This window comes from Oncorhynchus kisutch, linkage group LG5, assembly GCF_002021735.2.
Source record: "Oncorhynchus kisutch isolate 150728-3 linkage group LG5, Okis_V2, whole genome shotgun sequence".
Taxonomy (NCBI): domain Eukaryota; kingdom Metazoa; phylum Chordata; class Actinopteri; order Salmoniformes; family Salmonidae; genus Oncorhynchus; species Oncorhynchus kisutch.
In genome coordinates this window covers 27,590,090-27,602,604 of record NC_034178.2, presented here as the reverse complement: position 1 = coordinate 27,602,604, position 12,515 = coordinate 27,590,090, and the positions used below count along the sequence as shown (strand labels likewise).

Below are 12,515 nucleotides of genomic sequence, written 5' to 3'. Positions count from 1 at the left end.
ACAGACACTTAAGACATGTGGATAATTCCTCGTATAGGGTTCTATTGTGAACAAAGTGAGCATAAACACAAAAATCATTTGGTCATGATTCTTGCAACAACTCAAATCTGTACGGTCTGTACAACGCTCGCGGCTTTTTCCACCATGGGGCAGTTCTTTTCTCTCTTCCTTCCTCCTCATTGTACATAACTTAGTGAACATAAGTCTAGTGAACGTCTCTGTCTCATCGCCAGATGCTTATTTCTATGTGCTCCGTTCCCTACAGACTAATCTGCGAGGTTATCTTCATGTTGCGTGGACTGCGTCCATAGGACTTGCGTCCCATGACTAGTGTTCTGCAGGGTTCGGGTAAATTCCATTTCAATTTCAGTCAATTCAGGAAGTAGACCTGGAATTCCAATTCTATTCAATGCTTTTCCGTTGGGACAATTTGGAATTGGAATTTGGTTTACTTTTTTGAGTTGACTGGAATTCTTTATGAAATTTACCCCCGCCCTCGATTAGCCTTGGGTTCTCACATTTACCCCCGCTTCAACACAGAATAGAGGACAACACCGGTCTCACATTACCCTGCTTCACCAAAGAAAAAAGAGGACACCAGCATAGGGGTCGGGAGAGTTGGGGATTTTGAGGACAGCGTGTTTTTTCTTTCTTTCTACTGGCTATATATTCAAGTGTCCAAATCAAAGCCGAGTAATGAAATAAACACAAAAAGACCCCTGCTGTGATTTTGATGAAGAATAGCTGTGCGTGTCAAATAACACCCTTTCCCCCTATAGTAGTGCACTATACAGGGGGAAAGGGTGCCATTTGAGACACATCAAAGGTCGAATGCATCAACAAATACAGGGATGGTTACAGGAGTCACAACACTGTACGTGTTCATTGTGCTTCTCTCTGGGTGCCCCACCAGTCTTTAATTCTCACCTCTGCTGTCTATGTATTTCTCTGTGTAGCTGAGGAGTTCCTTTAACAAGGCGTTCAGTAAGAAGGGGTCCAAGCTCTCGGCGTCATACGCCGACATCGAGGAGATCGCCACGCCAGACTCCTCGGCACCCTCCTCTCCTAAAATCCCCATCCACCACGTGGACAGGGATGGGGATGGGGATGGGGAGGGAGATGGAAATGGGGACATTTCCATGATGAGGTCCTCTGTCTCTGCGTCTTCCTCTGGGTATGGTCAATTCCTCCGGTGCCCCTCCAGTCTGAATCATGTTTTGCTTCCTTAAGAAACATATTTCAAATGGGCACCAAATGGCACGTGTATGAATGTCACGTACCGTTATCTCTCTTATTCATCTCTATCACAGAGTTCAGTGCAATTGAGGCGGTACCTGCCACCTCTTTTCAGTCTAAGCAAGGTGTGTTCTTCTCTTCTTCTCCAGCCTGTGCGAAGTAGGCGAGGAGCCCCCGGAGGATGAGAAGGTGGTGACCACGCTGCGCTCGGCCCTCTGGGAGAAGGAGAGGAAGCTGACAGACATCCGCTTGGAGGCCCTTAGCTCCGCCCACCAGCTGGAGCAGCTGCAGGAGGCCATGAACAACATGCAGGTGTGTGTGTGTGTGTGTGTGTGTGTGTGTGTGTGTGTGTGTGTGTGTGTGTGTGTGTGTGTGTGTGTGTGTGTGTGTGTGTGTGTGTGTTAGAGGTCCTGCAATGGGTCGGACACCCACGGCTCAGCTCACGGTTCAGAATGATATTGCGTTGAAAACGTTTTAAATCGAGATATTATATATATTTTTTTACATGTTGTGTTGCAATGTGTTGCAAATTCCATCCTGTGAGCAGTGAGGCAGGCATATAGGCTACCAGTTACGCACGCAGTGGATCAAGGTACTTTCTATTATTTGTGTGGCTCTGAAACGTACGTTTCATCCCCCTCATTGGAGAATACATTGCCAAGTGTCCTTTCCCTGGCTAGCCTTGCTCATAAAAACAATGATATAAATGTATGTTATTCAGCGGGTCACTGATCCCCTTTCGGGTAGAAAGTCAATTTGGGTAGAAGAATCTATACTGATGTCATATTGGAATTGATGTGGCGCGGGTGTGGTTCCAAAAAACAGACCAGTGCAGGACTCTTGTGTGTTTGCGAGGTGTGTGAGCATGCCTGCATGTGTCTGTGTGTCTTTGTGTTACCCAATGTAACGTCTACTGTAACGTGAAGGGGTCAGGATCAGAGGTCAAACCGCACAAACCTATAACTGGTTTGTGCGGTTTGAACTCTGACCCTGACCCCATTACGGCCCTACAGGAGTCCCCTCATTAAGTAGCTATGTAAGTATCACCCTAATCCTACACGGTGTGTTCCTGCCTGCAGATGACAGTGGAGAACCTGAAGGCAGAGAATGACCAGTTGAAGACAGGTGGTCCCTCCACCTCCACCTCCCAGTCCTCCGGCCTGGCATCACTCGGCACCGCCTCGCCACGCCAATCTGTTGCCATGTCTCTGACCAAGACCTTCAGCATGAGTCTGGGAGAGGGCAGCCCCTCTGGTGAGACCTGGCATCAGTAACTAGAGGAACGCAGTCATCACTCAACAAGTCTTAAGACTGAATTTCATGAATTCAAGGAGACAAGGGATAATTATCATGAAGCATTTCAGCTAAATAACCCTCCTTAGTGTGCAGGGTGAAAGGGTCATAACTCAGTGATAAGTAAACATACAACTGTCTAACAGAACACAAGGACATTGTGTACCCACGTTTATGTGTTTGCCATGTTGTAATTATGACATGCATGTAGGACACTCATTAGATTACTCCTTGACCCAGTGTCTCTCTGGCTGACTACCACCCATACCATTCTCTCTCTCTCTCTCTCTCTCTCTCTCTCTCTCTCTCTCTCTCTCTCTCTCTCTCTCTCTCTGTCGAAACAGACGTGTTCCAGACAGACACCGTTAGCCTCCCCGCTCCCAGGGACGACACTCGCGTGAGAGTGGTGGTTCGCGTGGCCAATCTGCGCGTCTTCAAAGATGTGAGTCTATTTATACGATTCATGATTTATGTATGAGCCAGACTTGTTCGGTTCAGCTGGCCTCTACAATAAGTATGATGGTGAACCGTTTAACCTCTCCACTGCTCCTGTCCTCGTTCAACAGGAGGTGAAACAGCAGGACTTCTTCATCGGAACTGTGAGGGTTAACGGCAGAATGGACTGGCCTATGCTGGACTCGGCTGTTGGCCAGGCTTTTAAGGTGAGTCTCAACAGGCACCTCGACTGTGAGAAAGCACGTTTACATTCAAAGGTGGATATATTGTTGATGCAAATGTACCCTAAAAATTGTATTTGTTTAAACTTAAATGACAAGGTAGGGTGTAGGGTTATGTCTACAAACAGAACACGCATAAATACACTTTTCTTCTCAGTTAGGACATGGTTTTGGCTAGAGTTTAATCTGTATCTGTAAATTCTCAGTCTGCTTTTCCCCAACACCACTAATGCTCCCCTAATCTCCTCTCCCCTCCCCTGCCCCCACTCATCTCCTCTCCCCTGTCTCCTCACCTCCCCCTTCTCTCCTCCCCCCAGGTGTACATAGCCAAGGTGGACCCCACCTCCAGCCTGGGCCTTACTACAGACTCTGTCTACAGCTACAGTATGAACCACATCAGGAGGGTGCTGGGAGGGGAGCTGCCAGAGAGCCAGCCCTCACGCTGTGTCTCCAAGGGGCCCAGCGGCATCACTGTCACACTCAAAGGTCAGTACCTGACTAGGATCATAATGGTATAATTATGAACAATGGTCATTTTCTGGAAATATACCAATATTTAGGGCCAGTATGTAATACAAGGATGCCCTTTATCACTGTATCTATTTAATGTGACGATCAAAAAACTTGTTATAAAAGTTAGCTACAATCTGCAGTTTCATTTCTGATGTAGACAAATATTTCTCTGATTGTTAATGTACTATTAACTGATCATCACGGCAAGTTAGTTTTTTTCCGTGTCAATTCTTTGAGCATCGATTGTAAAAGACAGCTCGTGTCTAGCTTGTGTTAGATATATTTGGGGTCAACAGTCAATGGAGTTAATGTTCACCCCAAAGGTCATTGTAGCACATGTTTTTTGGCCGCGAGACCGTGTATGTTTGGTCTAACTGACATTCGCCTCCTTTCGTCTGCTCTGGGAATTTCTGTCCACTCTCTTCAGATCTCCCGTTCCGCACTGAACAATGATGAAAGGAATGTTTTATTTAGAGATATCATGATTTATGACCCATGCTGCGGACGTTAACCAGATATTTGGACTGCTTGTTATGTTCCATACTAAGATATGATGTAGAATATTAGGCTTGGGTTCAAATCCATTTCAATTCAGGAAGTAGACTGACCATTCAAATTATGTTCAATGGTTTACTTTCTGAATTGACTGGCATTTAAACGGAATTGACACCAACCCTGCTGTGAAGTCTCATAAGTCCTTCTGTTTGTCTCTTTATTGATTCAACTCTATCGCGCCCCTGTCTTTGACCTCTCTCTGACCCCTGGCACCCTGTAGCGGAGAGCTGACTTTGGGCTAAGATTTGTGGTGTCTTACAGTGCCTTCAGAAAGTATTCATACCCCTTGACTTATTCCACATTTTGTTGTGTTACTGCCTTTATTCAAAATTGATTAGGAAAAAAATGGTGGTCAGATTGGAAATTTAGCCAGGACAGCGGGGTTAAAATCTCTACTCTTACGATAAGTTCCATGGGATCTTTAGTGACCACAGAGAGTCAGGTCCCCTACACAGGGCAATGTCCCCAATCACTGTCCTGGGGCATCGGGATATTTGTTTTAGACTAGAGGAAGGAGTGCATACTACTGACCCTCCAACATCACTTTTAGAAGCATCTGGTCTCCCATCCAGGACCAACCCTGCTTAGCTTCAGAGGCAAGCCTCTCTGTTGCCCATGCACTTCCGACATTTAGAATATAAAGCATTTGACCTTCCCATTGTGATACGGATGGAGGATTGGTTGATTTTTCTGTTTTTTTAAGTATATGTTTTTTTCAAGATAATTGACGAGAAATGTCCCGTCCAACCCATTGGGTATCTCACTACACCCTATTATGCCATGTCTTATGCAGACAGACGGATTAGAAGTACATTTACATTGTCAGACGTATTACAAGACAATCAACTTTCTAACTCTGAATGGCACTATACCGCTCCCTACTTGCTATATAAGAGAATGTGTGGCTTCCCTCTGTCCCCTAGGAGATCCAGAGGATAACATAGAACATAGAAAACAAAGATAATTCAGTCAATATCTGAAAGATCATAAATAAACATTTTGGAGTATCTTCATCCATTGTCCAACTGTTGCATTTATTAGAATAGTTTGTTAAACATTTTAACAATTCCGATGACTGTTGCTACTGGCACCCTGTAGTGGAGAGGTTAGGGCCAGGCTGAGATGATTTGTGGTGTCTACAGCTCTCTACTTGCTAAGTTCCAGAGGAAAACACACACTCAGACAGGCCATTAGCAGATTAGCTTTCTTGGTTCGATGTCGTTTTTTTTTTTTAGAGCACATTTCCTTAGAACAGTAGTGTACATAGATCCATTTCAGGGTAATCCATATCAGTTAGAACCCCATTTGTGTTTTTAAACCAATGAAGAGGTGCAGGCTGGGTAGGCTGTCTGTTCCACCTGGCTAAGCAGGAATGCCGTAGGCCAGGGTGGGAAAGAAGCAGGGGAGTGCAATCGAGGGTTCAGAGGAACATGATCCCGCTGCAGCTTGTGTGTCAGACAGCTCAGGCAGTCCGATCCAACTGGCTCAGGCCTCACACACACACACACACACACACACTATAAATGTGGGTGGTGATATGTCACACTGTAGGGTGAGGGCATGGAGGAGGTAGGGGGGAGAAGGTATGGAGAGGGAAGAGGAGGAGCACATACTCCTTGCTCTTGATCTGGGAGTTATTTACAGAACATTCTTTCTGCACTCCAAGTTGTTTATGAAGGGAGACATATGATGCGGTAAATCGTTAAGCAGAACATTTTCATGCACACGGATGGACTCCCTGATTTAACTACTCCCTGGTTTAACTTCATGTACAGTATGTCTCTGTGAGCAGCTGAATGGAGGGCTGTTTGGAACGCCCTACACCCGACCAATCCTTGTACCTGACCTGTCTATGTGTTGTCAAAGAAATGCTGTTTGAAATGTTTACCCATATAATCCCTATAATTCCGGACCAAAATTGCCCAAATTTTTTTTGTCCATTCTAGTGTTACATTTAATTCCGTGTGTTTACCTTGAACAGACAATAAAGCTTCCGAACACTAAACGTTTGAAATCTGCATCCTGCAGGTCTGAAGGAGAAGTGTGTGGACAGCCTGGTGTTTGAGACCCTCATCCCCAAGCCCATGACTCAACACTACATCAGCCTGCTGCTGAAGCACCGCCGCCTCATCATGTCTGGGCCCAGCGGCACCGGCAAGACCTACCTCACGTCTCGCCTGGCAGAGTACCTGGTGGACCGCAGCGGTCGAGACCTCAACGACGGCATTGTGGTCACCTTCAACATGCACCGCCAGTCTTGCAAGGTGGGGACAGGATAGTGTGTGCCATACGGTACCGGTTTCCTCACTCCTAGTTCTGGAGAGGAGCTACGGGCTGAGCAGGTTATTATTGAAGGCCCAGTGCAGTCAAAAATGTGATTTACCCGTGTTTTAAATATATTTCCACCCTATGAGGTTGGAGTAATATTGTGAAATTGTGAAAATGATATTGGTCTTTTAGTGCAAGAGCTGTTTGAAAGTAAGTTAATAGACCGATAAACCTCTCTGCCAACCAATAAATCAAATGTATTCATAAAGCCCTTTTTTACATCAGCAGATGACACAAAGTGCTTATGCAGAAACCCAGCCTAAAACCTCAAAGAGCAAGCAATTTGGTATTTTCTTAGGATCCCCATTAGCTGTTGTGAAGGCAGCAGCCACTCTTCCTGGGGTCCACACAAAACATGAGACATGACATAATACAGAACATGAATAGAGAAGAACAGCTCAAGGACAGAACTACATCAATAAAAAAATTAAAAAATGGCACACATAGCCGACATATCAATACATACACACAATATCTAGGTCAAACAGGGGAGAGGCGTTGTGCCGTAAGGTGTTGCTTTGTTTAAAACTGGTTTGTTGTTCATTTGAGCAATATGAGATGGAAGGGAGTTCCATGCAATAATGGTTCTATATAATACTGTACGCTTTCTTTAATTTGTTCTGGATTTGTGGACTGTGTAAAGACCTCTGGTGGCACGTCTGGTGGGGTAAGTGTGTGTGTGTGTGTCAGAGCTGTGCAGATGTAGAAGCTCAGTGGCTAGGAAAAACTCCCTAGGAACCTAGGAACCAGGCTGTGAGGAGTGGCCTGTCCTCTTCTGGCTGTGCCCGGTGGAGATTATAAGTGTACAGGGCCATTAAGGCCAGATCATTCTTCAAGATGTTCAAATGTTCATAGATGACCGGCAGGGTCAAATAATAATCACAGTTGTTGTAGAGGGTGCAACAGGTCAGCACCTCAGTATTAAATGTCAGTTGACTTTTCATAGCCGAGCATTCAAAGGTCGAGACAGTAAGTGCGATATAAAGAGGGTCGAAACAGTAGGTCCGGGATAAGGTAGCTTATCCAGTGAACAGGTCAGGGTTCCATAGCCACAGGCCGGACAGCAGAAACTGGAGCAGCAGCATGGCCAGGTAGACTATGCATGGGGACAGACAAGAGTCATCAGGCCAGGCAGTAGAGAGGGGAAGAGAACGAGAGAGTTATTAGACTGGCATATAGACTATTACAGCATAGATACTGAGACGGAGGGGATCGGGGGACACTGTGGCCGCATCCGGTGATACTCCCGGACATTTCCAACCAGACAGGATATAACCCCGCTCAAGGCTAGTATAGCGAACAGAGCCTGGCACGACCGGATGCACACTTCCTAGGGACAGCATGGGATTGCACTAGCAAGCCAGTGACTCAGCCCCTGTAATAGGGCCAGAGGCATATCATCCCAATGGAGAGAGGGGAGCTAATATGATACCATTTGTGTATTCTAGTCAAGATTCTAGCTGCCGTATTTAGCACTAGCTGAAGTTAATTCAGTGCTTTATCCGGGTAGCCGGAGAGTAGTACATTGCAGTAGTCTAATCTAGAAGTGACAAAAGGATGGATTAGCTTTTCTGCATCGTTTTTAAACAAGAAGTTTCAGATTTTGCAATGTTACGAAGATGGAAAAAAAATTGGCTCTTGAAATATATACAGTACCAGTCAGAAGTTTGGACACACTTCTCATTCAAGGGTTTTTCTTTATTTTTACTATTTTCTACATTGTAGAATAATAGTGAAGACATAAAAAAAATATATACTGTTTATATACTGTTACACACGCACTTATCACATAGTATTACATACAAGTTAATGCCAAGCAACCTGAGATGAAACCTGTGTGAGGTGCACATGTACAGTACAAAAACAGATTCATGCACCGTTTATTTATGTTGTGGACACTTGATATGGTCACATGAGGTTGTGGTATGTCACAAAATACACAAAATACACAAATACACACTACACATATCAATATTCATTTTATATATCAATATTTTGCTAAGTCTTGCTAAGTGGATGGGTCTCCACAGAAGGTGTAAACGGTACAGCCAAATGGTTACTTGCAGAGTAGAAATATCAGAAATAGATATATAGTAGTGTCAATATAAATCAAATAATATACAGCATGTACAAGAACAATATTAATAACAATATCAGTGATAAACGAGGTATTTATATGCATACAATCAGGGGTCAAGTGGCTGAGCAGCAGGACAATTTTTTTTTTTTGTAGCAGCAACGTATGTGTTTAGAGAGAGACTGTTTCTGTCCTGCCCTTGACTTTGGTGCAGGGCATGTGATGTCCATAGCATCTTCGTCGCAAAACTCCCATCTCTTGTCAAAAAAATAGTTTGTCTAGCTGTGTCCAGTCCAGGTGGTGCTTGTACAGGCAGACACTTTTTCAGAGGAAGGATGTCAGCGTTGCGCAACAGATAAAACCTGGTCCTGACAGTACGAATGCTCATTAGCGACAACAACAGGCTCCAGAGCATCAAAGCTGTAAAACATGGAATAACAACAACTGGTACTGCTTGATCTGTGGCAGCAGCCTGAAGTTGTTGCCAGCCATAGCTTTCCACCAGCACCGTACCATCCTCCAGTCCAACCAGCTGTGGGATGTTGACCCCTGTCACAGTGCTGTCCTTCACAACACCAGCAATCTCAGAGAAAGTGTTCACTCTAGTCTTTCTGAAGTGCTGCTTTATGAGGCCGAAGCACCAGTCAGAGGCAAACTTGGTGTGGCCTGTGATCAGGAAGTGAAGGTCCAGACTGTGGTGGAGCTTTTGCATGGTCTGCCAGGCACAATACCAGAGCACAAACGTGTTCTTGTTTTGGCCACTGCAGTTATCACAATTCAGATCCACACTCCGTAGTTGGTGAAGAAATGGTGCATGTAGTTGATGACTGCTCTGCTGCCTTTGCTTGCTTGGGCCAGATCTCTTTTTGATGGGAGGCATTAGACTATTCTTCCTGTATGACTGGTGTAGGAGAGTCAGGCATGTTCTACTGATGCTGAAAGACAAATTCCACATACAAATATTTTAGCATTATTGTACAATAGATGCAAAATGGCATTCTGAGATAATATTACTACACAGATCATACACGTAATGTTAGCTAGCAAGCCAGCCATCGAACTTCAGCTGGCTAGCTAACAGCAAGCTTTAACTAACAATACAAACCGATGGTCATAGCTAGCTAAAGTTAACCAAATAGGTTAATTGTGAGCTAGTTAGCATTAGGCTATACCTAACAATGCGAAATGGCATTCTGAGAAAACATCACTAACTTTACACACACTTCATACACGTAAGTTAATGTTAGCTAGTAAGCCAGCCATCTAACTTCAGCTAATGTTAGCTAGGTAACAGCAAGCTTTAACTTGTTATGCCTGCAATCCCCCTATCGGGATAAGTGTCATCAACAACCGCTGAATAGCATAGCGCTTCATTCAATAAATAAATAATAAATAATTATTGATTACTATATTACTACAAAAATATTACTACAAATATTTATTTTCACAAGTGCAATATAGGAAAACATCCACCTGTCGTGTCAGATTTAGAAATTATGCTTTACAGCGAAAGCAATCCAAGCGTTTGTGTAAGTTTATCGATCGCACGACAAAACATTAAGTACACTTAGCATCAGGAAGCTTGGTCACGAAAATCAGAAAAGCAATCAAATTAATCGTTTACCTTTGATGATCTTCGGCTGTTTTCACTCACGAGACTCCCAGTTACACAACAAATGTTCCTTTTGTTCCATAAAGATTATTTTTATATCCAAAATACCTTGTCGCGTTATGTTCAGAAATCCACAGGAAAGAGCGGTCACGACAACGCAGACGAAAATTCCAAATAGTGTCCATGATGTCCACAGAAACATGTCAAACATTTTTTATAATTAATCCTCAGGTTGTTTTTGAAATATATAATCGATAATATATCAACCGCAAATGTCTTTCACAGTAGGAGAGGGAGAAGCAATACCTATCCAAACTCTGTTGCGTGAGCAAAACTCATTTAACCACCTGACGCAATGTTATTCTTCTGGCTCATTTTTCAAAATAAAAGCCTGAAACTATGTCTGAAGACTGTTGACACCTTGAGGAAGCGATAGGAAAAGGAATCTGGTTCATATCCCTTTAAATCCAGCAAAGGGAGGCTATGGAACATGGAGTTTTCAAAATAGAAGCCACTTCCTGTTTTGATTTTCCTCGGGGTTACGCCTGCAATATCAGTTCTGTTATACTCACAGACAATATTTTGACAGTTTTGGAAACTTTAGAGTGTTTTCTATCCAATACTAATAATAATATGCATATATTAGCAACTGAGACTGAGGAGCTGGCCATTTACAATGGGCACCTTTTCATCCAAGCTACTCAATACTGCCCCTGCCATATGAAGTTAATTTGGGGTCTTTTGTTTGGGCATGTCACATTAATTTTGGCTAGCTAAAAAATGAACTATGATCCCAATCCATAGAGTAACATTACTAGCAATACAAACCAATTGTCATACAGTACCTTGCTAAAGTTAACCAAATAGGTTCAAGGTTAGCTAGCAAGCTAACCATCGAAACTCCAGCTGGCTAGCTAACAGCAAACTTTAACTTGAAAACAACTTTCTGACAAAATTAGAAACTTATAATATCTGAAACTGTAGCTAGATTCTTACTCGTAAACATGGATGAAAGCTTCACGGCAGACTGCAACCCCTTTTATTAAAATAAGACATCCTGTGTAATTTCTGTTTAGCCCAGTTTGTTTGGCCCGTTGTCTTCCACTGATTTCAAAACTCAGTAAACTTCTTCCGTGACAAATGTTGATCGCCGTTTCTTCCCTACCACTGTCATCAGAAGACTCTACAATGTCTTCTTTAACTAAAATGTTTTTACCTAAATCAGGGATTTCCTCATCGGTCTGATTCATTTTCTGAGTAAGAGTCAACATGGCACGATTGTCATCCAGAAAGTAGCCCATCACAACTGTTTCTCACTGACCGTTGTCGATAGCGTCGGTAGCACCTGATAAATTCAGGGCAGCAATGTTATTGAGAGCTGTAGCAACATATTTGCAGTTCTCCATGGCTAAAATTATATCTTTAGAAAAAAACTGCAGTAGAAAGGATTATCTATTCATAACGAGCAGCTCATTTTATAGACACAAGATGCAAAGCAGACCAATCAAACTTATCTCTCAGCATGTCCAGCCCACTCATTATCTCAGACAATCATGGGTAGCGGGAAAGGCTGTACACCTTACAGTTCAGGACCAACAGAAAGCAATCATCTGGTTTTGGGTTTGTGATTTAATATCACCATACATCAATAACATTACCTCTCACTCCCCTCTGAACAGGATCTCCAGCTCTGCCTGTCCAATCTGGCCAATCAGATTGACCGGGAAACCAGCACCGCTGAAATTCCATTGGTGGTTATCCTGGATGATATACATGATGCCACTTCCATCAGCGAGCTTGTCAACGGGGCCCTCACCTGCAAATACCACAAATGGTGAGCAGACTAACACTGAAATGGAACCTTTTCTCAAGCATCTAATACATTATTGTTTCTAATCTGAACTGTGACTATTCTGTGTTTATTTCAGTCCTTACATCATTGGAACTACCAACCAGCCGGTGAAGATGACCCCGAACCATGGCCTGCACCTCAGCTTCAGGTGAATGAAGAGACAAATCAAGTTGTTTTGTGTGTTTTTTTTCTGTGTGCAGGTTTTTGTTCTGACCTAGCATTAAAACATCTTATTTAAGGCCTCAATATATCCCTGTCATGCATCTAAAGTATGCTTTGATGCATATTTAAACTGGGATGTTGTCAGTCTAATGAATATGGACAGTGGTTAGAAAATTGATTAAAACAGTGCCTTCAAAGTATTCATACCCC

General features: G+C 43.4%; 1 protein-coding gene across 14 annotated transcripts in view; it reads left to right on the top strand.

Annotated features, from left to right (window-relative positions):
- Window positions 1–12,515, top strand: part of LOC109890833 (neuron navigator 1) — a 132,117-nt gene that overhangs the window by 111,651 nt on the left and 7,951 nt on the right. For all 14 annotated transcript variants that reach the window (XM_031824759.1, XM_031824764.1, XM_031824763.1 and 11 more), the window contains 9 exons: window positions 957–1,174; window positions 1,386–1,548; window positions 2,316–2,490; window positions 2,874–2,971; window positions 3,096–3,191; window positions 3,524–3,692; window positions 6,303–6,538; window positions 11,971–12,125; window positions 12,220–12,291. In XM_031824759.1, coding sequence (XP_031680619.1) covers window positions 957–1,174; window positions 1,386–1,548; window positions 2,316–2,490; window positions 2,874–2,971; window positions 3,096–3,191; window positions 3,524–3,692; window positions 6,303–6,538; window positions 11,971–12,125; window positions 12,220–12,291 — 1,382 coding nt within the window. The remainder of the gene's footprint in view (window positions 1–956; window positions 1,175–1,385; window positions 1,549–2,315; window positions 2,491–2,873; window positions 2,972–3,095; window positions 3,192–3,523; window positions 3,693–6,302; window positions 6,539–11,970; window positions 12,126–12,219; window positions 12,292–12,515) is intronic.